Source organism: Budorcas taxicolor, chromosome 5, assembly GCF_023091745.1.
Source record: "Budorcas taxicolor isolate Tak-1 chromosome 5, Takin1.1, whole genome shotgun sequence".
NCBI lineage: Eukaryota > Metazoa > Chordata > Mammalia > Artiodactyla > Bovidae > Budorcas > Budorcas taxicolor.
This window is the reverse complement of record NC_068914.1, coordinates 126,114,371-126,127,454: the sequence shown is the minus strand read 5'-3', so window position 1 is coordinate 126,127,454 and position 13,084 is coordinate 126,114,371. Positions and strand designations below refer to the sequence as shown.

The 13,084-nt window shown below is 37.4% G+C and overlaps 1 protein-coding gene across 1 annotated transcript in view; it reads left to right on the top strand.

The window, feature by feature from the left end:
* Window positions 1–13,084, top strand: part of BMAL2 (basic helix-loop-helix ARNT like 2) — a 101,607-nt gene that overhangs the window by 79,104 nt on the left and 9,419 nt on the right. Inside the window, exons 12-15 of the mRNA XM_052640611.1 lie at window positions 256–362; window positions 519–669; window positions 2,580–2,638; window positions 3,833–3,941. Of these exons, the coding sequence (XP_052496571.1) occupies window positions 256–362; window positions 519–669; window positions 2,580–2,638; window positions 3,833–3,941 (426 nt within the window). The remainder of the gene's footprint in view (window positions 1–255; window positions 363–518; window positions 670–2,579; window positions 2,639–3,832; window positions 3,942–13,084) is intronic.

Below are 13,084 nucleotides of genomic sequence, written 5' to 3'. Positions count from 1 at the left end.
AGTTTTATTGGCGCAGGGTGAGAACAGCATACTGTGGATTAGGTCAGTGGCCTCTGGAACAGCCTGGTGCCTGGGTGTCCATTCTGCTTTGCAACTCTAATCTGGGTCAAGGGCAGCCAAAGGGAGCCCAGTGAAGCTAAGGGTTACTCATCTCCTGGTCCACTTTTCCACTGTCCTGATGATGTGTGGAGAAACAATCCTCCAGAAGGGGATACATTCACCAATTCTGAACTTTACTTTTAATTTTAAAACTAGGGCAACAGCAATTTTAGGATATCTGCCTCAGGAACTCTTGGGAACTTCTTGTTATGAATATTTTCATCAGGATGACCATAGTAATTTGACTGACAAGCACAAAGCAGGTATGCCTTGAGTGGGGTTGCCTTTTAGTACTTTTTAATTATAGTTTCAACTCTTAATTTTTCTTTCCTGTGAAATCTGGACCTTGAGTTAATCCTTAAAGGACTGATTTATACAGTGGTAAACTGTTATGCTGATTATTATCTTTTCTTGTTAAGTTCTACAGAGTAAAGAGAAAATATTTACAGATTCATACAAATTCAGAGCGAAAGATGGGTCTTTCGTAACTTTAAGAAGCCAGTGGTTTAGTTTCACAAATCCTTGGACCAAAGAACTGGAATATATTGTGTCTGTCAACACTTTAGTTTTGTAAGTATCTTTGTTTCCCTCTTTTCATCTTGCTAAATCATTAAAACTATTTGATTCTCTGGCTTTATAACTTGAGTTAGTGCCATTTGCAGCAACATGAGTAGACCTAGAGATTATCCTACTAAGTGAAGTAAGTCAGACAGAGAAAGACAAATATATGATATCACTTACATATATTAATAGAATCTTAAAAATTGCAAATATAGTAGAAACTAAACATTGTAAAGCAATTATACTCCAATTCAAAAAAATAAATTTTTTGAAAACATTCTCATCACAAGAATAAAAATTGTAACTATGTGTAATGACAGGTGTTAATTAGACTTTTGTGGTGAACATTTTTCAGTATATGCAAATATTAAATCATTATCTTGTATACCTGAAACTAATATAATGTTATATGTCAATTATATCTCAATAAAAAGCTGAGATTTTACCCTCCAAAAAATTAATTAAAGAATGACACAAATGAACTTATTTACACAACAGAAAGAGACTCACATAGAAATCAAACTTATAGTTGCCAAAGAAGAAAAAGGGAGAATAAATTGGGAATTGATGATTAATAGATACAAACTACTATATATAAAATAGATGAACAAGGACCTACTATATCAGAGAGAACTATATTCAATATCTTTTAATTATCTATGATATAATGGAAAAAAAACTGAAAAAGAAAATATATATGTGTGTGTAATCACTTTGTTAAACACATGAATCATTGTAAATCAACTATACTTCAATTAAAAAAAAAACCCATTGGATCCCCTGGCTTTGTAACGTGAGTATATATTTTGTAACTTGAGTATATTATATATATATATATATATATATATATATAAAATTCATTTCACTGCTCATTTGTATTAGTTCTCAGAATTGAGCTAAAAGTTTGCCCTTTTGTAATAAATTCCTTTTGGCTTGGTATAAAATGTGACAGTAGATGCATTTATTCAGACAGTTTTTTCTTACCCTTCATGGCCTTCTTTTGTCCTTCCAAAAAACACTGTGGATGTGGCTTTAAACTGTTTATAATTGTAAGAAGGCTTCACTAGTGGCTCAAATGGTAAAGAATCCACCTGCAATGTGGCAGATCTGGGTTCGATCCCTGGCTTAGGAAGATCCCCTCGAGGAGGGCATGGCAACCCACTCCAATATTCTTCTCTAGAGAATCCCCACGGACAGAGGAGCCTGACAGGCTACAGTCCATGGGGTCGCAAAGACTCTTGTCGGACACAACTGAGCAACTAAGCACACGAGCACATAATTGTTAGAAGTCATTTTGGCCTCCACATCATTTTTTCATGTCCATCTTCTAAACTTTGGGACCACATATACTTGTGTAAAAATATTTGGCTGAGGGATAATAAGCAGAAATCCAGACCATTCACTCCCTTCCAAGCCCTGGTCTATGGCTATGTCAGGCTACAGAAAAAGCCAGCTTTTCTTGATATGCTCAATATGCTAGCATGGCCCCACTCCAAGTATTATTTTTCTATGTTCTATTTGAAATTGCTATAAGGTTTTATTAATCCAATTCTATTTCCTTATCTAAAATATTTAGTTTTTTTTAAAAGCCCCTCCAATCCTTAGTACCTGCAGTAAGTACTAATTACCCATCCTGATAATTCTATTATTCATCCCAATAATTCTTGCCTTCTTATCATTAGACTATGAACTGAGAATTTGTATCTGTGAGAACATATACATTACAGGGTAATATGGCATCTGGCAAAAGCCCTGGTACTTAGCACATCAATACCTCGGGATTGGTGGTAACGTTAACAATATGCATATAAGACACTAGTGGGTCAAGAACTGACCATTCAGATACACAGGGCTTAATGTAGTTGCTTTAACATTTTCCTTTACCTTCAAAAATCACCTATGCTGTTTCTGAATTCTAGGGGACATAGTGATGGTGGAGAAACATCATTGCTTCCTTGCAGCTCTCAGTCATCAGAAGGTAAGCTTAGTTTTAGGTGTGAAGACTTATTACTAAGAAAGGTATCCTCTTTATCTGTCTTGGAGAGGGAAAAGTTTCTAAGTGAACTTGAAAAGATTTCAGTGGGTTGTGTTATCCTCATCAGAATTCCCACAGTACTTTGGTCACACTTCTGTTATAATCTTATATTGTATCGCAATAAGTTGTTTATTTAACTGGCTCACCCCTAGACTGTGAGTCGCTTAAGAGCAGAAATGGTGTTCTACTTATTATCTACCACCAGCTGCTAGCATAGTTCCTTGTATATTAGAGCGCTCAAATGTCTGTTGGTCAAATTCATGAAAAGCACCAAGGGGAAGTTATTGTAGCTGTTCACCACAGGAATATGTTAATATTTTATTTGCATTAATTAATAAAAATTGACATATTAGGAAATATTAAAAGTAGAGTCATATTCAGCCATAAAAAAGAATGAAATATTGCCATTTGCAGCAATATGGATGGACCTAGAGACTGTCATACTAAGTGAAGTAAGTCAGAGAAAGACAAATATGATATCACTTACAGGTGGGATCTAAAAAAAAAATACACATAAACATATTTACAAAACAGAAATAAACTCACAGACATAGAAAACAAATTTATGGTTACCACAGGGGAAATATAGGGGTTGAGAGGGATAAATTAGGAGTATGGGATTAACAGATACATACAGCTATATGTAAAATAATAAGAATTTCATATATAGCACAGGGAACTATAGTCAATATCTTGTAATAACCTATAATGGAAGAGAATCTGAAAAAGAATATATATATATATACACATATATGTATAACTGAATCGCTTTGCTGTATACCTGGAACTAACAGTATTATAAATCAACTATACCTCAATAAAAGAAAAAAAATAGTATTGCTCGGCCTTTAGTGTGGAGGTTAAAGTGTGAAGAAACTGTCTGTACTCAAGGGTTATAGGTCATGATTGACCTCTTAATGACTTCCCATATACTTGATTCACAGCAGTCTTTATGAGCATCTTAAACCATTATGAGAATGTTTGTAAGGTAAGCATGAATGTTTCTAACATTTTAGGATGCAGCTGGTTTGTTTCTTTTAAAGAGGGAAATAGGAAATATATTTGAATTGAAAAAAATATATTGACCAAGTTATGTACTTTTTAAAGTCCTCAGTTGAATCTTTTGTTATGATTTAGGATCCTCTAGACAGTCTTTTATTAGTGTGCCTGGGACGTCTACGGAAATATTACTTGGTGCTGGTAGTATCGGAACAGAAGTTGCAAGCGAACTTCTGGACTTACAAAGGTAATGTTTGATTACTGTAAATACTTTCACAAGTGGAATCATCATCTTATTAACCATACAAATATTAAAAAATCAATAGCTTTCCTATATGCAAACAGTAACCAGTTTAATAACATAATGGAAGAGATCACTTTTATAGTAGCAACTTAGTTTGTAAAGTCCTTCCTAAACATCGCACAGAACCTGGAATTCATTAAGATAAAAATGGATAAATTTAATTGTATAAAAACTCAAACATAACTGTAACCATTGTAATTAACAAGGTTAAAAGACAAATTATAAGCCATAGAAAATGTTTGTATTACATAGGATAAAGTACATTAATTATCTTAATATATGAAACTTTTGACTGTGTGGATCACAACAAACTGGAAAATTCTTAAAGAGATGGGAATACCAGACCACCTGACCTGCCTCCTGAGAAATCTATATGCAGGTCAGTAAGCAACAGTTAGAACTGGACATGGAACAGGATACTGGTTCCAAATTGGGAAAGGAGTACGTCAAGGCTGTATATTGTCACCCTGCTTATTTAACTAACATGCAGAGTACATCATGAGAAATGCTGGACTGGATGAAGCACAAGCTAGAATCAAGATTGCTGGGAGAGATATCAATAACCTCAGATACGCAGATGACACTACCCTTATGGCAGAAAGTGAAGAGGAACTAAAAAGCCTCTTGATGAAAGTAAAAGAGAAGAGTGAAAAGTTAGCTTAAAGCTCAACACTGCAGATGGTGACTACAGCAATGAAATTAAAAGATGCTTGCTCCTTGTAAGAAAAGCTATGACCAACCTAGACAGCATATTTTGAGCATTACTTTGCGAGAATGTGAGATGAGTGCAATTGTGTGGTAGTTTGAGCATCCTTTGGCATTGCCTTTCTTTGGGACTGGAATGAAAACTGACCTTTTCCAGTCCTGTGGCCACTGCTGAGTTTGCCAAATTTGCTGGCATATTGAGTACAGCACTTTCACAGCATCATCTTTTAGGATTTGAACTAGCTCCACTGGAATTCCATCACCTCCACTAGCTTTGTTCGTAGTGATGCTTTCTAAGGCCCACTTGACTTCACATTCCAGAATGTTCGGCTCTAGGTGAGTGATCACACCATCGTGATTATCTGGGTTGTGAAGATCTTTTCTGTACAGTTCTTCTGTGTATTCTTGCCACCTCTTCTTAATGTCTTCTGCTTCTGTCTATACCATTTCTGTCCTTTATCGAGCCCATCTTTGCATGAAATGTTCCCTTGGTATCTCTAATTTTCTTGAAGAGATCTCTAGTCTTTCCCATTCTGTTCTTTTCCTCTATTTCTTTGCATTGATCACTGAGGAAGGCTTTCTTATCTCTCCTTTCTAGTCTTTGGAACTCTGCATTCAGATGCTTATATCTTTCCTTTTCTCCTTTGCTTTTCACTTCTCTTCTTTTCACAGCTATTTATAAGGCCTCCTCAGACAGCCATTTTGCTTTTTTGCATTTCTTTTCCATGGGGTTGGTCTTGATCCCTGTCTTCTGTACAATGTCACAAACCTCAGTCCATAGTTCATCAGGCACTCTATCAGATCTAGGCCCTTAAATCTATTTGTCACTTCCACTGTATAATCATAAGGGATTTGATTTAGGTCATACCTGAATGGTCTAGTGGTTTTCCCTACTTTCTTCAATTTAAGTCTGAATTTGGCAATAAGGCTTTCATGATCTGAGCCACAGTCAGCTCCTGGTCTTGTTTTTGCTGACTGTATGGAGCTTCTCCATCTTTGGCTGCAAAGAATATAATCAGTCTGATTTTGGTGTTGACCATCTGGTGATGTCCATGTGTAGAGTCTTCTCTTGTGTTATTGGAAGGGAGTGTTTGCTATGACCAGTGTGTTTTCTTGACAAAACTCTGTTAGCCTTTGGCCTGCTTCATTCTTTATTCCAAGGGCAAATTTGCCTGTTACTCCAGGTGTTTCCTGACTTCCAACTTTCGCATTCCATGCATGTAAGAAGACTCTTGTGAGTCCCTTGGACTGTAAGGAGATCCAGCCAGTCCATCCTAAAGGAGATCAGTCCTGGGTGTTCATTGGAAGGACTGATGCTGAGGCTGAAACTCCAATACTTTGGCCACCTCATGCAAAGTGTTGACTCATTGGGATGGATTGGGGGCGGGAGGAGAAGGGGACAACAGAGGATGAGATGGCTGGATGGCATCACCAACTCGATGCACATGAGTTTGGGTGAACTCTGGGAGATGGTGATGGACAGGGAGGCCTGGCGTGCTGCGATTCATGGTGTCACAAAGAGTTGGACATGACTGAGTGACTGAACTGAACTGAACTGAGACAGCATATTAAAAAGCAGAGACATTGCTTTGCCAACAAAGGTCCGTCTAGTCAAAGCGATGGTTTTTCCACTAGTCATGTGTGGATGTGAGAGTTGGACTATAAAGAAAGCTGAGTGCCAAAGAATTGATACTTTTGAACTGTGGTGTTGGAGAAGACTCTTGAGAGTCTCTTGGACTGCAAGGAGATCCAACCAGTCCATCCTAAAGGAAATCAGTCCTGAATATTCATTGGAAGGACTGATGCTGAAGCTGAAACTCCAATACTTTGGCGACCTGATGCTCAGAACTGACTCATTGGAAAAGACCCTGATGCTGGGAGAGATTGAAGGCAGGAGGAGAAGGGCACTACAGAAGATGAAATGGTTGGATGGCATCACCAACTCGATGGATATGAGTTTGAGTAAACTCTGGGAGGTGGTGATGGACAGGGAGGCCTGGCATGCTGCAGTCCATGGGGTCACAGAGAGTCAGACATGACTGAGCGACTGAACTTAACTGATGAAGAATTTTATAGTATAAAGTTATTGAATGTTATATTAAATTTTATATATCATAAATTTTATATAATTTTATATTTAAAACTTTATGGGTAGTATAAAGAATACAGTTGTCAAGGAAGTTTTAAAAATAGCTCCATATTTTAAAAAAAGTTGGAGAGTAGACTTGAAAAAAAAATGGCCAAGAAACTTTAAAAATTGCTCAACCCCTCTCATAGTTAAAATTATATATATATATATATACACACACATATATATATATATACACACACACACAAAATTAAATGATAATAAGATACCCATTTTCATTTAGGAGATTGTCAAAAGTTTGCAAGTTTGATAATATTGGTGAGAGTGCAAGGAAACAGTCAAACTGTCCATGGGAGCATAAATTAGTGAAGGCTCTTGGAGGGTAATTTAATAATACCCATCAAAAATGTAGTTGTATATAATCATAGACTCAACAACCCTACCTCAGAAGCAAATATTCTTTTACAACTGCAAAAAGATCCATGAATAAGACTGTTCCTTGCTGCACTTGTCTACCGTAGGGATTTAAATATTTATCATAACCACAACTTATTATGGTGTATCCATACAGTGTTATACTTTGCAACAGTTAAATATTAGGTAGCTCTATTTATGCTAAAATGGAAAGAACTTTATATGGTTAATAGAAAAAAAGCACAGAAATAGAACAAAAGAATAGTGTTATGGGCTTCCCTGGTGGCTCAGACAGTAAAACATCTGCCTGTAATGCAGGAGACCTGGGTTTGATTTCTGGGTCAGGAAGATCCCCTGCAGAAGGAAATGGCAACCCAATCCAGTTCTCTTGCCTGGAAAATTCCATGGAGAGAGGAGCCTGGTAGGCAATAGTCCATGGAATTGCAAAGAGTCAGACAGAACCGAGCAGCTTCACTTTCACTTTCATAAGAAAGAAAACATATGTGTGGATATATGTGAATATGCATATATGCAGGCCCATAATTACTCATCTAGGCAGGTTTTAAATAAATTTTGAACTCAGAATTTCCTTATTTTAGAAAAATAATGTTTTGGAATTCAAGTTTTAAGAGATAGATATCAGTTCAGTTCAGTTCAGTAGCTCAGTCATGTCCGACTCTTTGCGACCCCATGAATCGCAGCACGCCAGGTCACCCTGTCCATCACCAACTCCTGGAGTTCACTCAGACTCACATCCATCGAGTCTGTGATGCCACCCAGCCATCTCATCCTCGGTTGTCCCCTTCTCCTCCTGCCCCCAATCCCTCCCAGCATCAGAGTCTTTTCCAAAGAGTCAACTCTTTGCATGAGGTGGCCAAAGTATTGGAGCTTCAGCTTTAGCATCATGCCTTCCAAAGAAATCCCAGGGCTGATCTCCTTCAGAATGGGATGGTTGGATCTCCTTGCAGTCCAAGGGACTCTCAAGAGTCTTCTCCAACACCACAGTTCAAAAGCATCAGTTCTTCGGTGCTCAGCCTTCTTCACAGTCCAACTCTCACATCCATACATAACCACAGGAAAAACCATAGCCTTGACTAGACAGACCTTAGTCGGCAAAGTAATGTCCCTGCTTTTGAATATGCTATCTAGGTAGGTCATAACTTTTCTTCCAAGGAGTAAGCATCTTTTAATTTCATGGCTGCAATCACCATCTGCAGTGATTTTGGAGCCCCAAAAAATAAAGTCTGACACTGTTTCTACTGTTTCCCCATCTATTTGCCATGAAGTGATGGGACCGGATGCCATGATCTTTGTTTTTTGAATGTTGAGCTTTAAGCCAACTTTTTTGCTCTCCTCTTTCACTTTCATCAAGAGGCTTTTTAGCTCCTCTTCACTTTCTGCCATAAGGGTGGTGTCATCTGCATATCTGATGTTATTGATATTTCTCCTGGCAATCTTGATTCCAGCTTGTGTTTCTTCCAATCCAGCATTTCTTATGATGTACTCTGCATATAAGTTAAATAAGCAGGGTGACAATATACAGCCTCGACGTACTCCTTTTCCTATTTGGAACCAGTCTGTTGTTCCATGTCCAGTTATAACTGTTGCTTCCTGACCTGCATATAGGTTTCTCAAGAGGCAGGTTAGGTGGTCTGGTATTCCCATCTCTCAGAATTTTCCACAGTTTATTGTGATCCACACAGTCAAAAGCTTTGGCATAGTCAATAAAGCAGAAATAGATGTTTTTCTGGAACTTTCTTGCTTTTTCCATGATCCAGCGCATGTTGGCAATTTGATCTCTGGTTCCTCTGCCTTTTCTGAAACCAGCTTGAACATCAGGGAGTTCATGGTTCACGTATTGCTGAAGCCTGGCTTGGAGAATTTTGAGCATTACTTTACTAGCATGTGAGATGAGTGCAATTGTGTGGTAGTTTGAGCATCCTTTGGCATTGCCTTTCTTTGGAATTGGAATGAAAACTGACCTTTTCCAGTCCTGTGGCCACTGCTGAGTTTGCCAAATTTGCTGGCATATTGAGTGCAGTACTTTCACAGCATCATCTTTCAGGATTTGAAACAGCTCAACTGGAATTCCATCACCTTCACTAGCTTTGTTCATAGTGATGCTTTCTAAGGCCCACTTGACTTCACATTCCAGGATGTGTGGCTCTAGATTAGTGATCACATCATCATGATTATCTGGATCATGAAGATCTTTTTTTATGGTTCTTCCGTGTATTCTTGCCACCTCTTCTTAATATCTTCTGCTTCTGTTAGGTCCATACCATTTCTGTCCTTTATCGATCCCATCTTTGCATGAAATGTTCCCTTGGTATCTCTAATTTTCTTGAAGAGATCTCTAGTCTTTCCCATTCTGTTGTTTTCCTCTTTCTTTGCATTGATTGCTGAAGAAGGCTTTCTTATCTCTCTTTGCTATTCTTTGGAACTCTGCATTCAGATGCTTATATCTTTCCTTTTCTCCTTTGCTTTTTGCCTCTCTCCTTTTCACAGGTATTTGTAAGCCCTCCTCAGACAGCCATTTTGCTTGTTTGCATTTCTTTTCCATGGGGATGGTCTTGATCCCTGTCTCCTGTACAGTGTCACAAACCTCATTCCATAGTTCATCAGGCACTCTATCTATCAGATCTAGGCCCTTAAATCTATTTCTCATTTCCACTGTATAATCATAAGGGATTTGATTTAAGTCATACCAGAAAACAGCTATATCATGGGCAGTACCCCATAAAAATTAAATCAATATTTCTCCAGTGAGAAGTATTTACAGATTAAGTGGTGAAGTGTCTAGGAGGAAAGGGGAAGTATGAGTTTGGGTTAAATACATTTAACAAGATTAGGAAAGGACAGTTTTTAAAAAATTAATTTATTTTTAAATGAAACAAGGATGAATATTTTTAATGACAAAAGGTACAATACACAAAGGAAATAGACGTCATAAACCATTAGACATCTAACAACAAAGAAACAAAGAACTTAAAGCAAAAATCAGAAGAAAAAGATATATAATCAGCAGCCACAGCCACCCATGTTGCTTCCCTGATTCATGGGTGTGAGTGCTCTGGACTTGGCGCCTCTGGAGGGAATGACCAATGGGCCTGCATCTCAAGTCTGTGTGATTTGAGGCTGGGCTGCTGTGGCTGCCTCCTTCTGGTGCCTGGGCCACGCTGATAAGCAAGGCTAGGGCAAAGCAGGTTGACCAGCACATGTCTGGATATCTTGGCTGGGGAGGATGGGAGGAGGCCGAGGGGATCATGTCCAGGAGGAAACTCCACCTCTCCACCACTGAATGTATCATCAAAGAGATCAAGCCCTGAGCCTTTGGAGTGGGAGCACTGATTCCAAGACCCTAGACTACCAGAGAATTAACCCTAGAGAGTATCAAATAGTGAGAACTCACACAAAGGAAACCACTTGAATACAAGACCCAGCATCACCCAACTACCAGTAGCACCCTGTGCAGGACACCTCATCTAAACAATAAACAAAGCAAAATACAAACCCAATCATCAGTAGACAGGATTACCACCTCACTCAGCCTTGCCCATCAGAGGGAAAACAAACAAGCAAACAAACAAAAACTCAGCACAAATCTCACCCTGTAGGAAGCTTACACAGACTATTGGACCAAACTTACCAGGGCCAAAAGGAAGAAAGAATTCAGCCTTGAAGACTGGAAAAAGGAGACCTCAAACACAGTAAGTTAAAAAAAAGATAATGAAAAGGCAGAAAAATATTACACAAATGAAGGAACAAACTAGAAACACAGAAACCCAAATATTTGAAGAGGAAATAGGCAAACTACCTGAAAAAGAATTCAGAATAATGATAGTAAAGATGATCAAAAACCTTGAAAACAAAATGGAGAAAATGCAAAAATCAATTAACAAAGACCTAGAAGAATTAAAGAATAAACATACAGAGACAAACAATTACTGAAATTAAAAATACTCTAGAATGGACCAATAGCAGAATATCTGAAGAATTGAGGATAGTCTCAGAAACGTCTGGGACACTATCAAACACACCAACATTAGAATAATAGGGGTCCCAGAAGAAGAAGAGAAAAAGAAGGGGTATGAGAAAATGTTTGGAGAGATTATAGTTGAAAATTTCCCTAACATGGAAAAGAAAATAGTCAAGTCCAAGAGACACAAAGACTCCCATACAGGATAAACCCAAGAAGAAATACACCACAACACATACTAAAACAGACAAAGGCTAAACACACAAAGACTATTAAAAGCAGCAAGGGAAAAGCAACAAGTAACATACAAGGGAAATCCCATATGCTTAACAGCTGATCTTTCAGCAGAAACTGCAGGCCAGAAGGGAATGGCAGGATATATTTAAAGTACTGAAAGGGAAAAAATCTACAACCAAGATTACTGTGCCCATCAAGGACCTCATTCAAAATTGATGGAGAAATCAAAAGCTTTTCAGACAAGCAAAAGTTAAGAAAATTCAGTACCACCAAACCAGCTTTACAACGAATGTTAGACAGACTTACATAATCAAGAGATACAAGAGAAGAGAAAGATCTACAGAAACAAACCCCAAACAATTAAGAAAATGGAAATAGGAACATATATATCAATAATTATTTTAAATGTAAGTGGATTAAATGCTCCAACCAAAAGACACAGACTGGCTGAATGGATACAAAAACAAAACCCATATATATGCTGTCTGCAAGAAACCCACTTCACACCTAAAGACATATATAGACTGAAAATGAGAAGATGGAAAAATATATTCCATGCAAATGGGAAGCAAGAGAAAGCTGGAGTAGCAACCCTCATATCAGACAAAATAGACCTTAAAATAAAGAAGATTACAAGAGATAAGGAAGGACAATGCATAATGATCAAGGTATCAATCCAAGAGGAAAACATAACAATTGTAAATATCTATGCACCTATATCCTTAACAAAATTTTAGCAAACAGAATTCTGCAACTCATCAAAAAGCTCATACACCATAATCAGGTTGGGTTTATTCCAGGGATGCAAGGATTCTTCAATATATGCAAATCAATCAATGTGATATACTGTATTAACAAATTGAAAGATAAAAACCATATGATAATCTCAATAGATGTAGAAAAGGCCTTTGACAAAATTCAGCACCTATTTATGGTTAAAACTACCCCCAAAAAATGGGCATAGAAGGAACCTGCCTCAACACAGTAAAGGCCATATATGATAAACCTACAGCAAACATTATTCTCAATGCTGAAAAACTGAAAGCATTCTCCCTAAAATCAGGAACAAGACAAGGGTGTCCACTTTCACCACTATTATTCAACTTTGTTCTGGAAGTACTAGCTACAGCAATCAGAGAAGAAAAAGAAATAAATTCAGATGGGAAAAGAAATAAAGCTCTCACTGTTTGCAGTTGACATGAAACTGTACATAGAAAATCCTAAAGATAGTATCAGAAAACTACTAGAGTTAATCAGTGAATTTAGAAAAGTTGCAGGATACAAAATCAATATGCAGATATCACTTGCATTTCTATATACTAACAATGAAAAATCAGAAAGAGAAATTAAGGAACAAATCCCATTCACCACTGCAAACAAAGAATTAAATATCTAGGAATAAACTTACCTAGGAAGACAAAAGAACTGTACATAGAAAATTATAAGACACTGATGAAAGAAATCAAAGATGACATAAACAGATGGAGAGATATTCCATGTTCCTGGGTAGGAAGAATCAATATTGTGAAAATGACTACACTACCAAACACAATCTACAGATTCAGTTTGATCCCTATCAAATTACCAATGGCATTTTTCACAGAACTAGAACAAAAAATTTCACAATTCATATGAAAACACAAAAGACTCCAAATAGCCAAA